This window comes from Procambarus clarkii, chromosome 15 (assembly GCF_040958095.1).
Source record: "Procambarus clarkii isolate CNS0578487 chromosome 15, FALCON_Pclarkii_2.0, whole genome shotgun sequence".
In the NCBI taxonomy this organism is placed as follows: Eukaryota; Metazoa; Arthropoda; class Malacostraca; order Decapoda; family Cambaridae; genus Procambarus; species Procambarus clarkii.
Window position 1 is genome coordinate 5,640,625 of NC_091164.1, and position 12,733 is coordinate 5,653,357.

General features: G+C 39.6%; 1 protein-coding gene across 8 annotated transcripts in view; it reads left to right on the plus strand.

Moving 5' to 3' along the window:
• The window catches only part of norpA (no receptor potential A), a 386,572-nt gene that overhangs the window by 352,481 nt on the left and 21,358 nt on the right, over window positions 1–12,733 (plus strand). For 6 of the 8 annotated variants that reach the window (XR_011228590.1, XR_006773000.2, XM_045743920.2 and 3 more), the window contains 5 exons: window positions 8,070–8,227; window positions 8,878–9,084; window positions 10,121–10,285; window positions 10,766–10,970; window positions 11,232–11,453. Coding sequence is in view for 5 of the 8 variants with exons in the window: in XM_045743920.2 (XP_045599876.1) it covers window positions 8,070–8,227; window positions 8,878–9,084; window positions 10,121–10,285; window positions 10,766–10,970; window positions 11,232–11,453 (957 nt within the window). In the remaining 3 variants the exon portion in view is untranslated. Of the gene's footprint in view, window positions 1–515; window positions 658–8,069; window positions 8,228–8,877; window positions 9,085–10,120; window positions 10,286–10,765; window positions 10,971–11,231; window positions 11,454–12,733 lie in introns of all 8 variants that reach the window. The other 2 variants (XR_011228591.1, XM_045743921.2) reach the window with 1 other exon arrangement.

Below are 12,733 nucleotides of genomic sequence, written 5' to 3' on the forward strand. Positions count from 1 at the left end.
GCACTTATTCTCTCTGGTGTGTTTTTTTTATCAGTTTTCAGTTGATCTCTAATCCCCAAACTCTTCTCGCATCATTGACTTAGATTCTAATCCTGATTCCTGGTCAGCAAAGGTGGATCTTGAGGCCTGGGGCATGTTCCTTAGACTTATCTCAGGAAACAAATAAGGACATACCAGTAATAGGCATTTCATTGCATTTGACACTTTATTTCTCTTGTATATATTTTTTCTATTCTTTCTCTACTACAGTATCTCCATAATTTTTTTAATTTTATAATAGCAATTTTTGTACAATTGTATAGCATCATTGTATATTGTGTGACATGTGCAATTATATGTAACCTTGTTTACCTGCATTATTATCATTGTTGTGCTAAGTATATGTCTCCCATTTACATAACATGTATTCTCTCTTTGCTGTTTGCAATTGAAGTTTTCTTTCCGTGCATGTCTGGCCACCAATATGTGATACTGTACAATGCATGGATCTTTCTTGCTCTTGCCTGCATGTTTAGCCTGAGGAGAAAGCTCCAGAGGGAGGAGCACCAGAGCCACCAAAGTACACTGGCACCTCCCTGACTAACATCCACCCATGGCTCTCCTCCATGGTGAACTATGCATGGCCTGTGCATTTCAATGGTTTTGAAGCAGCTGAAGGTACTGTTGTCACCACACATGCTGGCCTAAGAGGCCTGCTAGTAATTTGTGGATGTTCCTCATAGCTTCCTAACTCTAGTAGACCCATACAGAATATTCAGATTTAATTAATACCAGATTAGATTACCATTTGTAAATACTGTATCATTTTCACTCAGTTTAATGGGTTACAGTAATGAGTAAAACCAGGTAGTTTGTTAACTTAACCTATTATCACCACTATAGTGCTTATCACCTTGGCGATAGCTGAGTACAGTGGTAATTTTTTTTTAATAAATATGTTGACATTTTAGATTACAGTAGTTCAGCTGGCATAGAATATTAAGTATAGTAATTAATATACATAAACTTCAATTTGGCCATATATTAACTTGCAAATTTTGATTATTCATCTTTTATTACTACTCATAAATTTTTTTAGCATAAACTATAACCTAGTTAGGAAAACAGTTAATGAGTAATAATATTTAAATACATAGTATATTTGATAAAGTGCATTCAATTATAAGCAAAGGCTTTTAGGTAAATATTACAAATGTCAGTAATTACAAGGTGTTCTACTGTACTTAAAATGAAGATTTTTATTTTTTTTTTAAGTATTCATAATGATTGAATGAAATCTTATTACATTTTATCATTTCTACTACAGTATTACTTTTTCTTCTTTTCAACTACACTTTTACTAATACTACTATTTCTAAATACACTTTACTACTGCTAATAATAGTACTGTAATTGTTATTTATAAATAATAATATACACTGTAAAGATCACATTGTAATAGCAATTTTAAAACACCCCTTATAATGAAAAAATCATTTTCGGACAATGGAGCGACTCGACCCATTGTAATATAAACTATCTAAGCCTGGACAATTATTGAACATTGTTGGCAATTCATATGGCTAATGCTCTTATTCATTAATTGTTTATTATGTACTAAGTTCATTGATTACTTCAAGTACAATACTCATGATTACCAGTCTTTGATTTCCCACCCTTAATCTTTTCTCTTCTGTTGCTTCTTTCTTTATTTTGTACAGTACTGTGTCTTGATTTGTTGCAATATAAGCACTCATCAGATTACACTGATGAATCTTTAGATAGGGATATTGCCATTAATTATATATCGCATCTTCTGTTAGGACTATTGTTTTTCCAATATTTACACGAGTTTATCTGAGGGCCACTAGCACACTAGTATCCTCAACGAGGACAGGAAGCCTGGTGGCTTGTCAAAGGCCCCCCCCCCCCACCCCCAATTTGTCCTAATACAGTACTATAATTGTTTTCCAGCTGGATTTTATAATGTAATTGTTTTGGCATAATTTACTTGCCATTGTATCCTTATGGTAAGCTACCGCTCTAAATCATTTAATATTCATGTTAAATTTAATATTTAAAAGTAAATATAATGAGCTAATATGAGTTAATTTCTGTGGGGAGCCCCTTCGGCTCCCTGGAGCTATTGAACTGATATACGCTATATTAGTCTGGGGCTTCAGTCATTGGAGTTCTTCCTACCGGGAGACCACTAGCATGGCCCATGGGAGAGGTGCAGGGAACAATGGCCCTAGGAAAACTCCCTTATATTTGGGGGGGGGGGGGCATTCCATCTGCCATCAACCGAGGTTAGGCACCCAAAAAAGTAGGCATCTCAAAACAAACCCCACTTGGTAGGAAATTGCAAAAAAAAAAAAAAAACCAAACAGAGAAACAGAACTCCCCAAAAGAAAATAAAGGAAACAAGCAAACATCATTCACTGCTGCCACACTGCTTGTACACTTCAGAGGTGAAGTTTTTAGCCTGTTTCCCTCTTTGTTGTTTTCTGGGCTCAACCTGTTTGCAGCACCAGAGCCCAAGCTTTCCACAGACAAAACCCCCTGCGAGCCCTGGAAAACCCTGTTGGGGCTTGGCTGACCACTGGATGCATCCTCCGAGTCCCATCTCGCCATGTGCGAGTTTGCAGGTTGTTCGTTGTCCTTGTCTCTGGGTCACGATCACCGGTTTTGCCTACATCATGCTGCTTGTGGGCTCGCTGATACCTTCAACCTAGGGTCGTGCGGGTCTTGCTCCCTGCTCGTTCTCCAATTACCCTTTTTTCTTTGGAAGATCTTCGAGGTCAAGCGGCTGTCGTGTTGCTTGGTTGGTTTAGGTTCTTGCAATGTGCTAGGTTGCCTGCTTGAATGCCCGGGGGCTGCTCCGTTTTGGTTAGGTCGGACTTGGGGGCGTTGGTTGCTTCGGCCTTGGTTCAGTTCATGCCCTTAAGTCCTTTCCCTGCCGTTATGGTTCCTCTGCCCCTTCCCTACCCCTCCTCCCCATCTACTGCTGGATTCCTAATGTCTGCAGGTTTTGGAGTTGGGGTGGAGTTTAGTTGGGGAATGACTCGGGCGGCTCTGGGGGGGGAAAGCCTGCCCCATTCGTTGCGGGGACGGAGGCCTTTTAGCATGCTCCTCCCACCGAGACTTCTGGGCCTTAGCAGCAGGCCCCCTTCTTGTTGCCTTTCCCTTGGGCTGTACCTTTTCTTCTAGGGTGGTGGACGTGGAGGGCGGCTCTGCTCCGGGGCCTCGGTTGGGGGTTCCCGGGGCTGTGAGGGAAGCAAGGGCATTAAACTATTGGGGATTGTGTATACAAACACATGTTTCATACACATTCCCCAATAGTTTATTTATATGTCTTTAAATGTTTCAGGCTGTTTTTCTACATTTAACACTGTTGTTTCTCTGTATTTTCTTGCACTGAATCTGCTTTTTAACTACAGTATTTATCACTTTTGTTTACATTGGTTTTAGTAGATGACATTTTCCTGTTAAGAAGATGCTCTGTGCATCTGTAGCCTTGGGCAGGGTTTTCGACTGTAAGAGTTCCACGCTGTTTTTCAACATTTAACACTGCTATTTCTCCCTACACAAGGGACTCTCTCTTCCGTTGCTCGGTGTTCAAACCTGAGGGTCTTACCGTGGCTTTGCCTCTTTCAGCAGATCGGTCCGGTCCGGTATGTGGCAAGTTCTCCTCCAATCGTCACATCTGGTCTCTTTTTACGTGGGGTTTATCACGACTTGTATGGTGATCAGGTGGTTTTGTTGGTGTTCGACCTGCGAGTTTCATCTCGGCGGCAGTATGAAGTTTCCTGGCGGTCCTTTTGGCACTCGACTCTTCATAGGTTATCTTCTTTTTCTGATCGGGTTGTTTTGTCCTTTCTCTTAGTTGTTTCAGGACCATCATCTTATGCCGAATTCTGCCGCCTCATATTGTGTGACACTTTGAAGCCACTTCTTCTTGCATTCGGGGTGGATGTCACTTCTACTCCATTCTGCAAGCTTTCTCGGGCATTGTTTCACTTCCGGCCTGCTCATGCGCCGTCTGAGCCGTCCTGGTTGTTAGACCGGGTGCTCTCTTTTCTCTCTTCTCCTCGGTTGGTGGTGACCCTTTGGTTCAGAACTATTTTTCTAAGGCTCTTTTTCTTGTTGGCATTGACCTCTGGGGGTCGGGTCGGGAAGCTTCATGCTCTCCTCCGGCGCAGGGGTTTCTGCTCTTTCAGTCCTGGTAGTCGTTTTGTTTGTTTGTAGCCGTCTCCTCCTTTTCTGGTGAAGAATGAGAACTGCTTTCCAGAGGGGTCCTTGGGTTGTTGATGCTTGGTTGGTTCGGCTGGGGGTGCATCATGTTTTGTTTCTAGTTGCGGCTCTTCGTCGTTACTTGCGCACCACAGCCTCCGTGGCAGGGGATGCACTGAGGGTTGACCCAGTTTTCATTTTTCCCTGTTCCAGGGCACGGATCTCTCGGGTCATATTCAGGATTATTCGGTCCAGCCACCCTGCAGTCTATCCCCGTGCCGACGATGTTCGCAAGTTCGCGGCTTTGGCTGCTGTTTTTGGCAATATGGCCTGGGCTGATATTCGGGCACAGGGTTTTTGGAGGTTGAACAGAGTCCTGGCTACATGGTACCTCGTTAATGTTCCTGGCCCTTCTCAGGCTTGTGTAGTCTTAGATCTCAGGTTGCAGCCAGTTATCTCTACTTAATGTTGAGGAGCGAGTGGCAGCCGTCTCCCAGGTATGTTCCTCTTACTTTATTTTTGGTTAGGTAGTTCCGGGAAGCCAAAGGGACTCCACAGAAAACCAGCTTTGAATTTAATGAAGCTCCATTTTCTGGATGAGACCCGGAGGCTCCCCAGCATCCCTCCCTCTCTCCTTCCAGTCGGCAGTTTTTTTTTTTTTTTATTTTCGCACGTTTTTCATATTCTGCCTCTGAACTGGGGTTGGGTAGCTGGCGTGGGAGGTCTGGGCATCCCTTTCCCCCTCCCAAGGAGGGGAGAGTTACGCAGACAGCGGCGTGGCAGCCGAAGTGACATCATGCTTGTTTGCTCATTTTCTGATTGGGGGAATTCTGCTTGCTCGTTTGGCTTTCGGTTTGCAACTTTTAACCAGCTGTAGTTCGTTTTGAGATTCCTACCTTTCTGGGTGCCTGACCTGGTAGATGGCAGACATAGACTGGTTCCAACTACATGAGTGTGTGTGTATAGGGCATTGCTCCTCGTGCCACTCTGAGGGGGGGCCAGGTTCTGGCTTGTGGTACCCGGTAGGCTAAGAACTCCATCTGCTGACTGTTGCCTGTATGATCTAATATATACACATCACCCCGGTATAGCTCCGGGGAGCCTCCAGGTCTCGCCCAGAAAATGGCGTTTCATTACATTCAATGCTGCTTTTTACATAAAGTTCTAAATAACATATTAAGTACTGTAATGCGCTACACCAGAATTAAATGATTGCAGTGTTTTATAGTAATATTTTAAGATTAGGGGTCAATAAACGCAAAAAAAGACAGTAAGCAGCCTACAATTTATTTTGGTGAAAAGTCTGAATTATTATTGATTGACACTTTTGTTTCATTTCTTTAAATATATGCTGTAGGTAAAGATTTTTGTATAAAATTCAATGATTACTTATTCAGACATATACCTGAACCTTAGCACTAAGTTACTTCTTATGACAAGATAGTCACAAGATCTGGAATTTTCAGGGAAGTTAACACTGCTGCAGTAGAGACGTTTTCAAAATATTCATGTTAGGATGACACTAGAGAACACGTCCCACTTGGAATGACCAACATTAGGTTCATTCCAAAAAAAATCAAAGTGCTTTTATGTGCTACTTGTCATTACAAGGACTGCCTTTTAGGACTCTCTAAACTTCCAAATGGCCCATCTAACTTCTACCCCAGAATACCAACAGATGGCAGCACTTTTTTTTTTTTTTTTTTTTTTTTTGAGATATATACAAGAGTTGTTACATTCTTGTACAGCCACTAGTACGCGTAGCGTTTCGGGCAAGTCCTTAATCCTATGGTCCCTGGAATACGATCCCCTGCCGCGAAGAATCGTTTTTTCATCCAAGTACACATTTTACTGTTGCGTTAAACAGAGGCTACAGTTAAGGAATTGCGCCCAGTAAATCCTCCCCGGCCAGGATACAAACCCATGACATAGCGCTCGCGGAACGCCAGGCGAGTGTCTTACCACTACACCACGGAGACTACACTACAACAGGGGTCCCCTCCTTACAACATAATCACATTCCTCCTGACTGGTCCCAGTCCAGTTAAATACAGACACAGAAACCATTACTCAGTTAAGTGGTTCCTAGGCGCTGTTGTCTATAGAAGCTTTGTTTCATTATTCAATCCCCGAGCCATGTACCCGTGCAATTCATCCAAACCACAAAGCATGCATGGCTCTCTTGACTTGCTCTCTGTAATGGATGTTTGCTAATTGTCTGGCTACATAAATTGAGCAGATAGTGAAATTTCTATTCACTGCCGAGTAACCAGCCACTATTAGACAAATTAAAATTTAAGTTTTCAGTTCTTTCTAAAAGTGAAGTCTTTGATCCTATAGGAAAAAAATGATCACACTTCTAACTATTGAATGAACAACTAGTGACTACCTTTTACTGCTACTTAATAACGGGTAAAAGAGGCTGTCAGTCCTCACTAACTGCCCAATATCCACTCACTTGACATGCAGCTCTATAGTCATATTCAGTTAGGTTTTCCTGACTGTTTATTCTATGAGACTTTCTTTGCATAAGGGATCCCTTGCTTTAGTATTCACTTCTCATGCTTGGTTACCCAGTTGTTCGTGTGTGTCTGTACTTTTGTTCTCTGATACTATGTATCAAAAGGCTACAGTTTGCAGAGCCACCTCCCTTAGTTCCTGGGACTTTTGTCTCTTATTTAATTCTTGGTGCTAAGCCAATGTACATCAGAGTTCAGCACTCCACTTCAACTGATTTTTCAGTCATTTTTGTGTACACAAATCTTGGCAGATATATGGAAGAAGGCCAATATAGTTTGTCTACAAAAATGGTAGCAGAGAAGACCCTCTTAATTATAGACCTGTATTGTTGAACAGCATAGTACAGTAGTCAAAATATTTGAAAAAAAATATTACCAAATGGGTAGAGCACCCAAAGAGGTATGACGCAAAGTTTGGTTTTCGATCAGGAAGATCCTGTGTAACAAATCTTGGTCTCTACGATAGAGCTAGAGATTTTACAGGAAAGAGATGGTTGAGTTGACTTGCATTTATCTTTTGACATAGTCCCAAAGAGATTGTTCTGGAAACGAATGTGCTGGAGAAGTGACGGGAAGAGTTTTGATATGGATGAAAAATTTTCCAACAGAAAAATAAGGGCAGTAATCAGATGCAATGTTTGAGACTGGAGAAATGTTACCAGTGAAGTACCACAGGGTTCAGTTCTAGCAACAGTAATGTTCATTGTCTATATAAACGATCTACCAGAAGGAATACGGAATAATATGAATGCGTTTGCAGATGATACCAAGCTACTAGGGAAGATAAGAAACTTAAGCAGTTGTCATGCCTTGCAAGAAGACCGGGATAAAATATGTGTATAGAACAACATTTGGCAGACAGAATTTAATGTGAATTATTGCCACATTATGGAATGTAGAATAGGAGAAAATAGGCCACACACAACCTACAAATTTTGTGGAAAAGCTTTAAAGAATTCTGGTAAAATAGAGGTCTAGGGGTGGTTCTGGATAAAAAAAAAAATCACCCGAGGATCACATAAAGAACATTGTGCAAGGAGTCTTTGCTATGCTTTCCAACTTTAGAATCTCTTAAATACTTGGATGCTGAAATATTAAAGAAATTATTCATGACTTTTGTGAGACCAAAGTTGGAATATGCAGTAGTTGTATAGTTCCCATGTCTCGAGAAGCTCTTTTACCATTCATGTCTAAATATATTTATTATAATAATATAGTACATGAGCTGGATGTCATTTTTCAGTATTATGAAGTGTATTAAACATTTAATATATATTATCTGAAATATTGTAAAACTATGTACTTAAGGCCTTAACTTATTATTTCTGTGTGTTACAGAAAAGAATGTGCATCACAACATGTCGTCTTTCTCCGAGACCATGGGATTGGGCTACCTCAAAACACAGGCCATCGAGTTTGTCAACTATAATAAGCGACAGATGTCCAGAATCTATCCCAAAGGTGCCAGGGTTGACTCTTCCAACTATATGCCTCAGGTTGGTGTGATAACTGCAACTGCAAGGTCATAGCAGACTTGCATCTTCAGCTAAACTTTAGTTTAATAATTGTTTAAAGGAAGTATTTGTGTTTTGGGTAGTGGGTTATTCCTTCACAGTGTAAGCATGCCAGTAGAATAAAAAATATGTAAAATTAAATGCTAATTGCATGTGAAACTTTCTTTCAAAAGGTTTTTCCTTGATTTTTCTTTTCTTCTTGGTAGCTGTTTAAATTTGTGATTTACAAAATAGTACATGGTTCCAAGTCAGGCATGTGACTTGGAAATCATGAACCACGACATGAAGATTATACAACCCGAGATTCACCCGAATGCACTAGGATTTGATTCTAGGGGTGTCGGGCGAATTTCAGGGTGTATAATCTTTACATGTCGTGGTTCAGGGATAAGGTGTGCATCTGGGAGTACCCAGGACACTGGTTTGATCCCCATCTTCCTCCAACAATTTCTTCATAGATATCACTTTATTGTGAGTCCCTCTCAATTATTATGCAGTAATTTTTGTACTGTATTATAGTTTATTTATTACTACCAATAAATGATTTACTTAGGCATTAAGGAGCAGTGTATTTTAAATCTATTTAATGCTTATTCCTTGCATTGGATACTATATATGAGTATCTTCCACAGGTATTCTGGAATGCAGGGTGCCAAATGGTGTCTTTAAACTTCCAAACTTCAGATCTTCCTATGCAGCTGAATCAGGGCAAGTTTGAGTACAATGGAAATTGTGGATACCTTCTCAAGCCTGACTTCATGAGACGAACTGACAAGACGTTTGATCCCTTTGCCGAGTCTCCAGTAGATGGTGTGATTGCAGCCCAAGTTTCTGTGTCTGTATGTATGTCCTCCTGAAGGATTGTTCTCTATATTGTTAATGTAATAAAAACCTGACAGCTGCTAACATTTTGTGAAGAATCACCCAGAGACTTATAATTCATGTGGAGAAGGATGCCTTTAAACCAATTCAAATTTATTCCATGTTCCCTAAGTCATGGAAAATTCTGAAAAATTATGGAGCATTTTTTTGTTATTTGAAGGAAAGTCATGTAGAAGTTGTCTAAAATGTCAACAAAATGAAGTCATGGAAAAGTTAAAGAAAATACCAAAACCTTTTATTACAAGCATTTTATTTTTTACTTCAGGCAGCTATTTAACAAATTTTGACTATTAACATCATTAGTCTTCTATCTTGTTGATTCTCTGAATTTGCATATCTTTATTCCATAAAGTATGGAAAGTAAATGGCTGTAAGGGCAAGTGGAGACCATCTCCCCACAAAATATAGAAAAGCACCTTTTTGAGCAAACTTATTCAATCGGTCCATAAAGAAAACTTGCTGTGTCCATGGCCAAGATTGTGCAGTCAGTTAAAACAACATAGAGCATAATATAGTAATAATACACAGTGAAATCATATTAACGTGATGTATCGGAGAATATTAGTTGGAGCCGTTAGGCCTTGCATCCTCTCGCTTGGTACTCCCAAGTAGTGCCCTAGACCACGTCGTGGCATGGTGGTCTAGGGCACTTGCTTGGAAATACCAAGTGAGTGGGTTAGAATCCTCCTCATGGCTCCTTGTTTTGATAGTACTGTACATAATAATAATAATAATGTTATTTATATAAATCAATACTCGGTAGCTTCCCGAGTTATAACACTGGATCTGCCAAGCCTTAGGGAATCTCATCAGACCCCTGAAACTGAGGTCTCGGGATATATAGATATACCCTTCCAGTTATTTTAACTTTTGTGCTTTTCTGAGCACTGTATTACCTGTTTGTGCTCAAAATTTGCAATGGTTATGCATACTAAGTTTGCATATAAACAAAATTTTAATTGTGTATTCTAACTTTAATTCTCTGATTTTCAGGTTATTGCAGGCCAGTTTTTATCAGACAAAAAGGTAGGAACCTACGTCGAAGTGGATATGTATGGCCTGCCCACTGACACAATTAGAAAAGAGTTCAGGACAAGAATGATTCCTGGCAATGGTCTCAATCCCCAGTATAATGAGGAACCTTTCCTCTTCCGTAAGGTAGGTTGATGCAGAGTTAGAAATTCTGTAGCAGCTTTGTAAAAAGATAAAATTAATATTACAGTAGTTTATACAGAAATACATATTGTAATTTTAAAATATTTAATGCATATTTAATGATTTCACCATAATGATGGTATTTTACTGTAGTTTACCACCCCTTTGAGAACTGGATGAATCTTGCCTATTGTAGCATCCAAGTGGAATTGGTCAGAAAAGAACATTTTATTAATAAATAAATTTAATAAAAAAAATTAAGTATATATATATTCTACCACAGTTACTTACAGCAGATCAAATGAAAAATTTCCTCTTGAATGTATTTTGCAACTACTGTACAACATTCACTTAAAGAGCTTGAAAGAAAAAATGCTGATATTTTCATATATCGGTATCTATTAACTTGCAAAAGTTCATTTATTTATATATTTGTTTTAAAGGTCAAATAAATGTACTGTACCTTGTTACCTCATGTGAAAGGTTGTATTACCCGATTTGGCTGTCCTGCGATTTGGTGTATTTGACGAGAATGGAAAGATGCTAGGACAGAGGATCCTGCCCTTAGATGGCTTGCAAGCAGGCTATAGACACATATCACTGCGCACTGAAGGCAACTTTCCCATGTCACTGCCTATGTTGTTCTGCAACATTGAACTCAAGATCTATGTTCCTGATGGTCTTGGCGGTAGGTATATAATGTTGCAATGTACAGTACATGCAGTATTCTGAAAATGTTGAATGATTTAAGCAAGAAATGTTTATACAGTATATCAGTGGTGTTTGATAATATCAACTGAAATGTTCATATATTATTTGTATGTTGCCCATAAAATTTCCTGTTACAGTACTGTGAAACTATTTAAATATATACTTTAATTGTGTTTTTTGTTTGCTAAAAGTAGTAATGTAGATTTAAACAACTTTTTAACCATTATTGTCCCTGTAGACTTGATGGATGCCCTTTCGGACCCTCGAGCCTTTTTGAGTGCCCAAGAAAAGCGAGAGGAACAAATGAAGGCAATGGGTATTGAAGCTTCTGATATTGACACCAAGGCTTTGAAAGGCGGGGGAGGCAAAACGGGAGGAGCAAAGGCCGGAGGGCAAGGTGCCAAGGCTGGAGCACCAGGTGCCAAGGCTGGAGCTGGAGCCAAGAAAGAGGAAGAACCTCGTAAGTATTTGTTTTATCTTTTGTCTGTTGAAATCTGGATGAATGAATAAGTTTAAGGGAAGAGTGAAAGTAAGAAAATTATCTGGAATAGAAGAGAATGTAGTTGAAAAGTTAACCATCAGAGTGCATTTATCACCGTATGTTGACTCTTCGTTGACAGCATTTTTGCCCAAAATGCTGTGTATATTAGTGGCTTTAGGCATTGTATGTACTATACTAGCTCTATCTAGAAATCCAACATTATTATTTGTAACTCATCTTGTATTTGTTTACTTTTACCTAAATGAACGATTTGATTTGATTTGACTTGTGTGGTAATGTGGTCGTCACTACCTGTTGATGATTCCGAGGATCAATGTCCTCACGGCCTGGTCCCTGACCAGGCCTCCTGGTTGCTAGTCTGATCAACCAGGCTGTTTGATGTGGCTGCTTGCAGCCTAACATACGAGTCACATCCTGGTTGATCAGGTATCCTTTGAAGGTGATTGTCAAGTTCACTTTTGAAGAATGTTAGAGGTCGGCCAGTTATGCCTTATATGTGTAGGGGAAGAGTGTTGAAAAGTCTTGGCCTTTGAGGTTGATTCTTCAACAAGGTCTTTTGATATGATTACTTCTAAATCTTTTACATTGCTTTTTCTTTCAATAATGTGGTTTGTCTATTTATGTGGTTTCTGCTTTGATATTTTTGTTTTTATCCATAGTTCAGAAATTGGGTACTCATTACCCAATTAGATTCTCATTAAACATCATGTTATTTTCTGTGGCCCATTGAAAGGCTTGATGAACATTGGATTGGAGGTTAGGTTAGGTTAAAGAGAGAAATATCTTTGCTGTGTCCTCAATATTATCTACTCTTATAAAAAAAATTCTAGCATCATTTGCAAAGGATGATGCAGTAATATAGTTTGTATCCTCATCTATGTCTGATATGAGGATGGAAAATACCAGAACAAGCACGGTACCTTGAGGGACCGAGCTTTTCAGTGGATGATTCTGATTTTTTTTTGCCAATTATTATACTCTGGGTTCTGTTTGTTAGGAAGTTAAAGATCCATCTCTCTACTTTGCCAGTAATTCCTTGTGTATGCAGTTTTGTGTGCAATAACACCATGGTCACATTTGTTAAAAGCTTTTGCAAGATCTGTGTATACTGTATTACATCAGTGTTTGTTTGTCTTCCATGGCATCTAAGGTCATGTCATAGTGGTCTAGCAATTATGAGAGGCAGGAGCACCCTGTTCTGAACCCATGATATCCAGGGTTATGTAGACAATGTGATT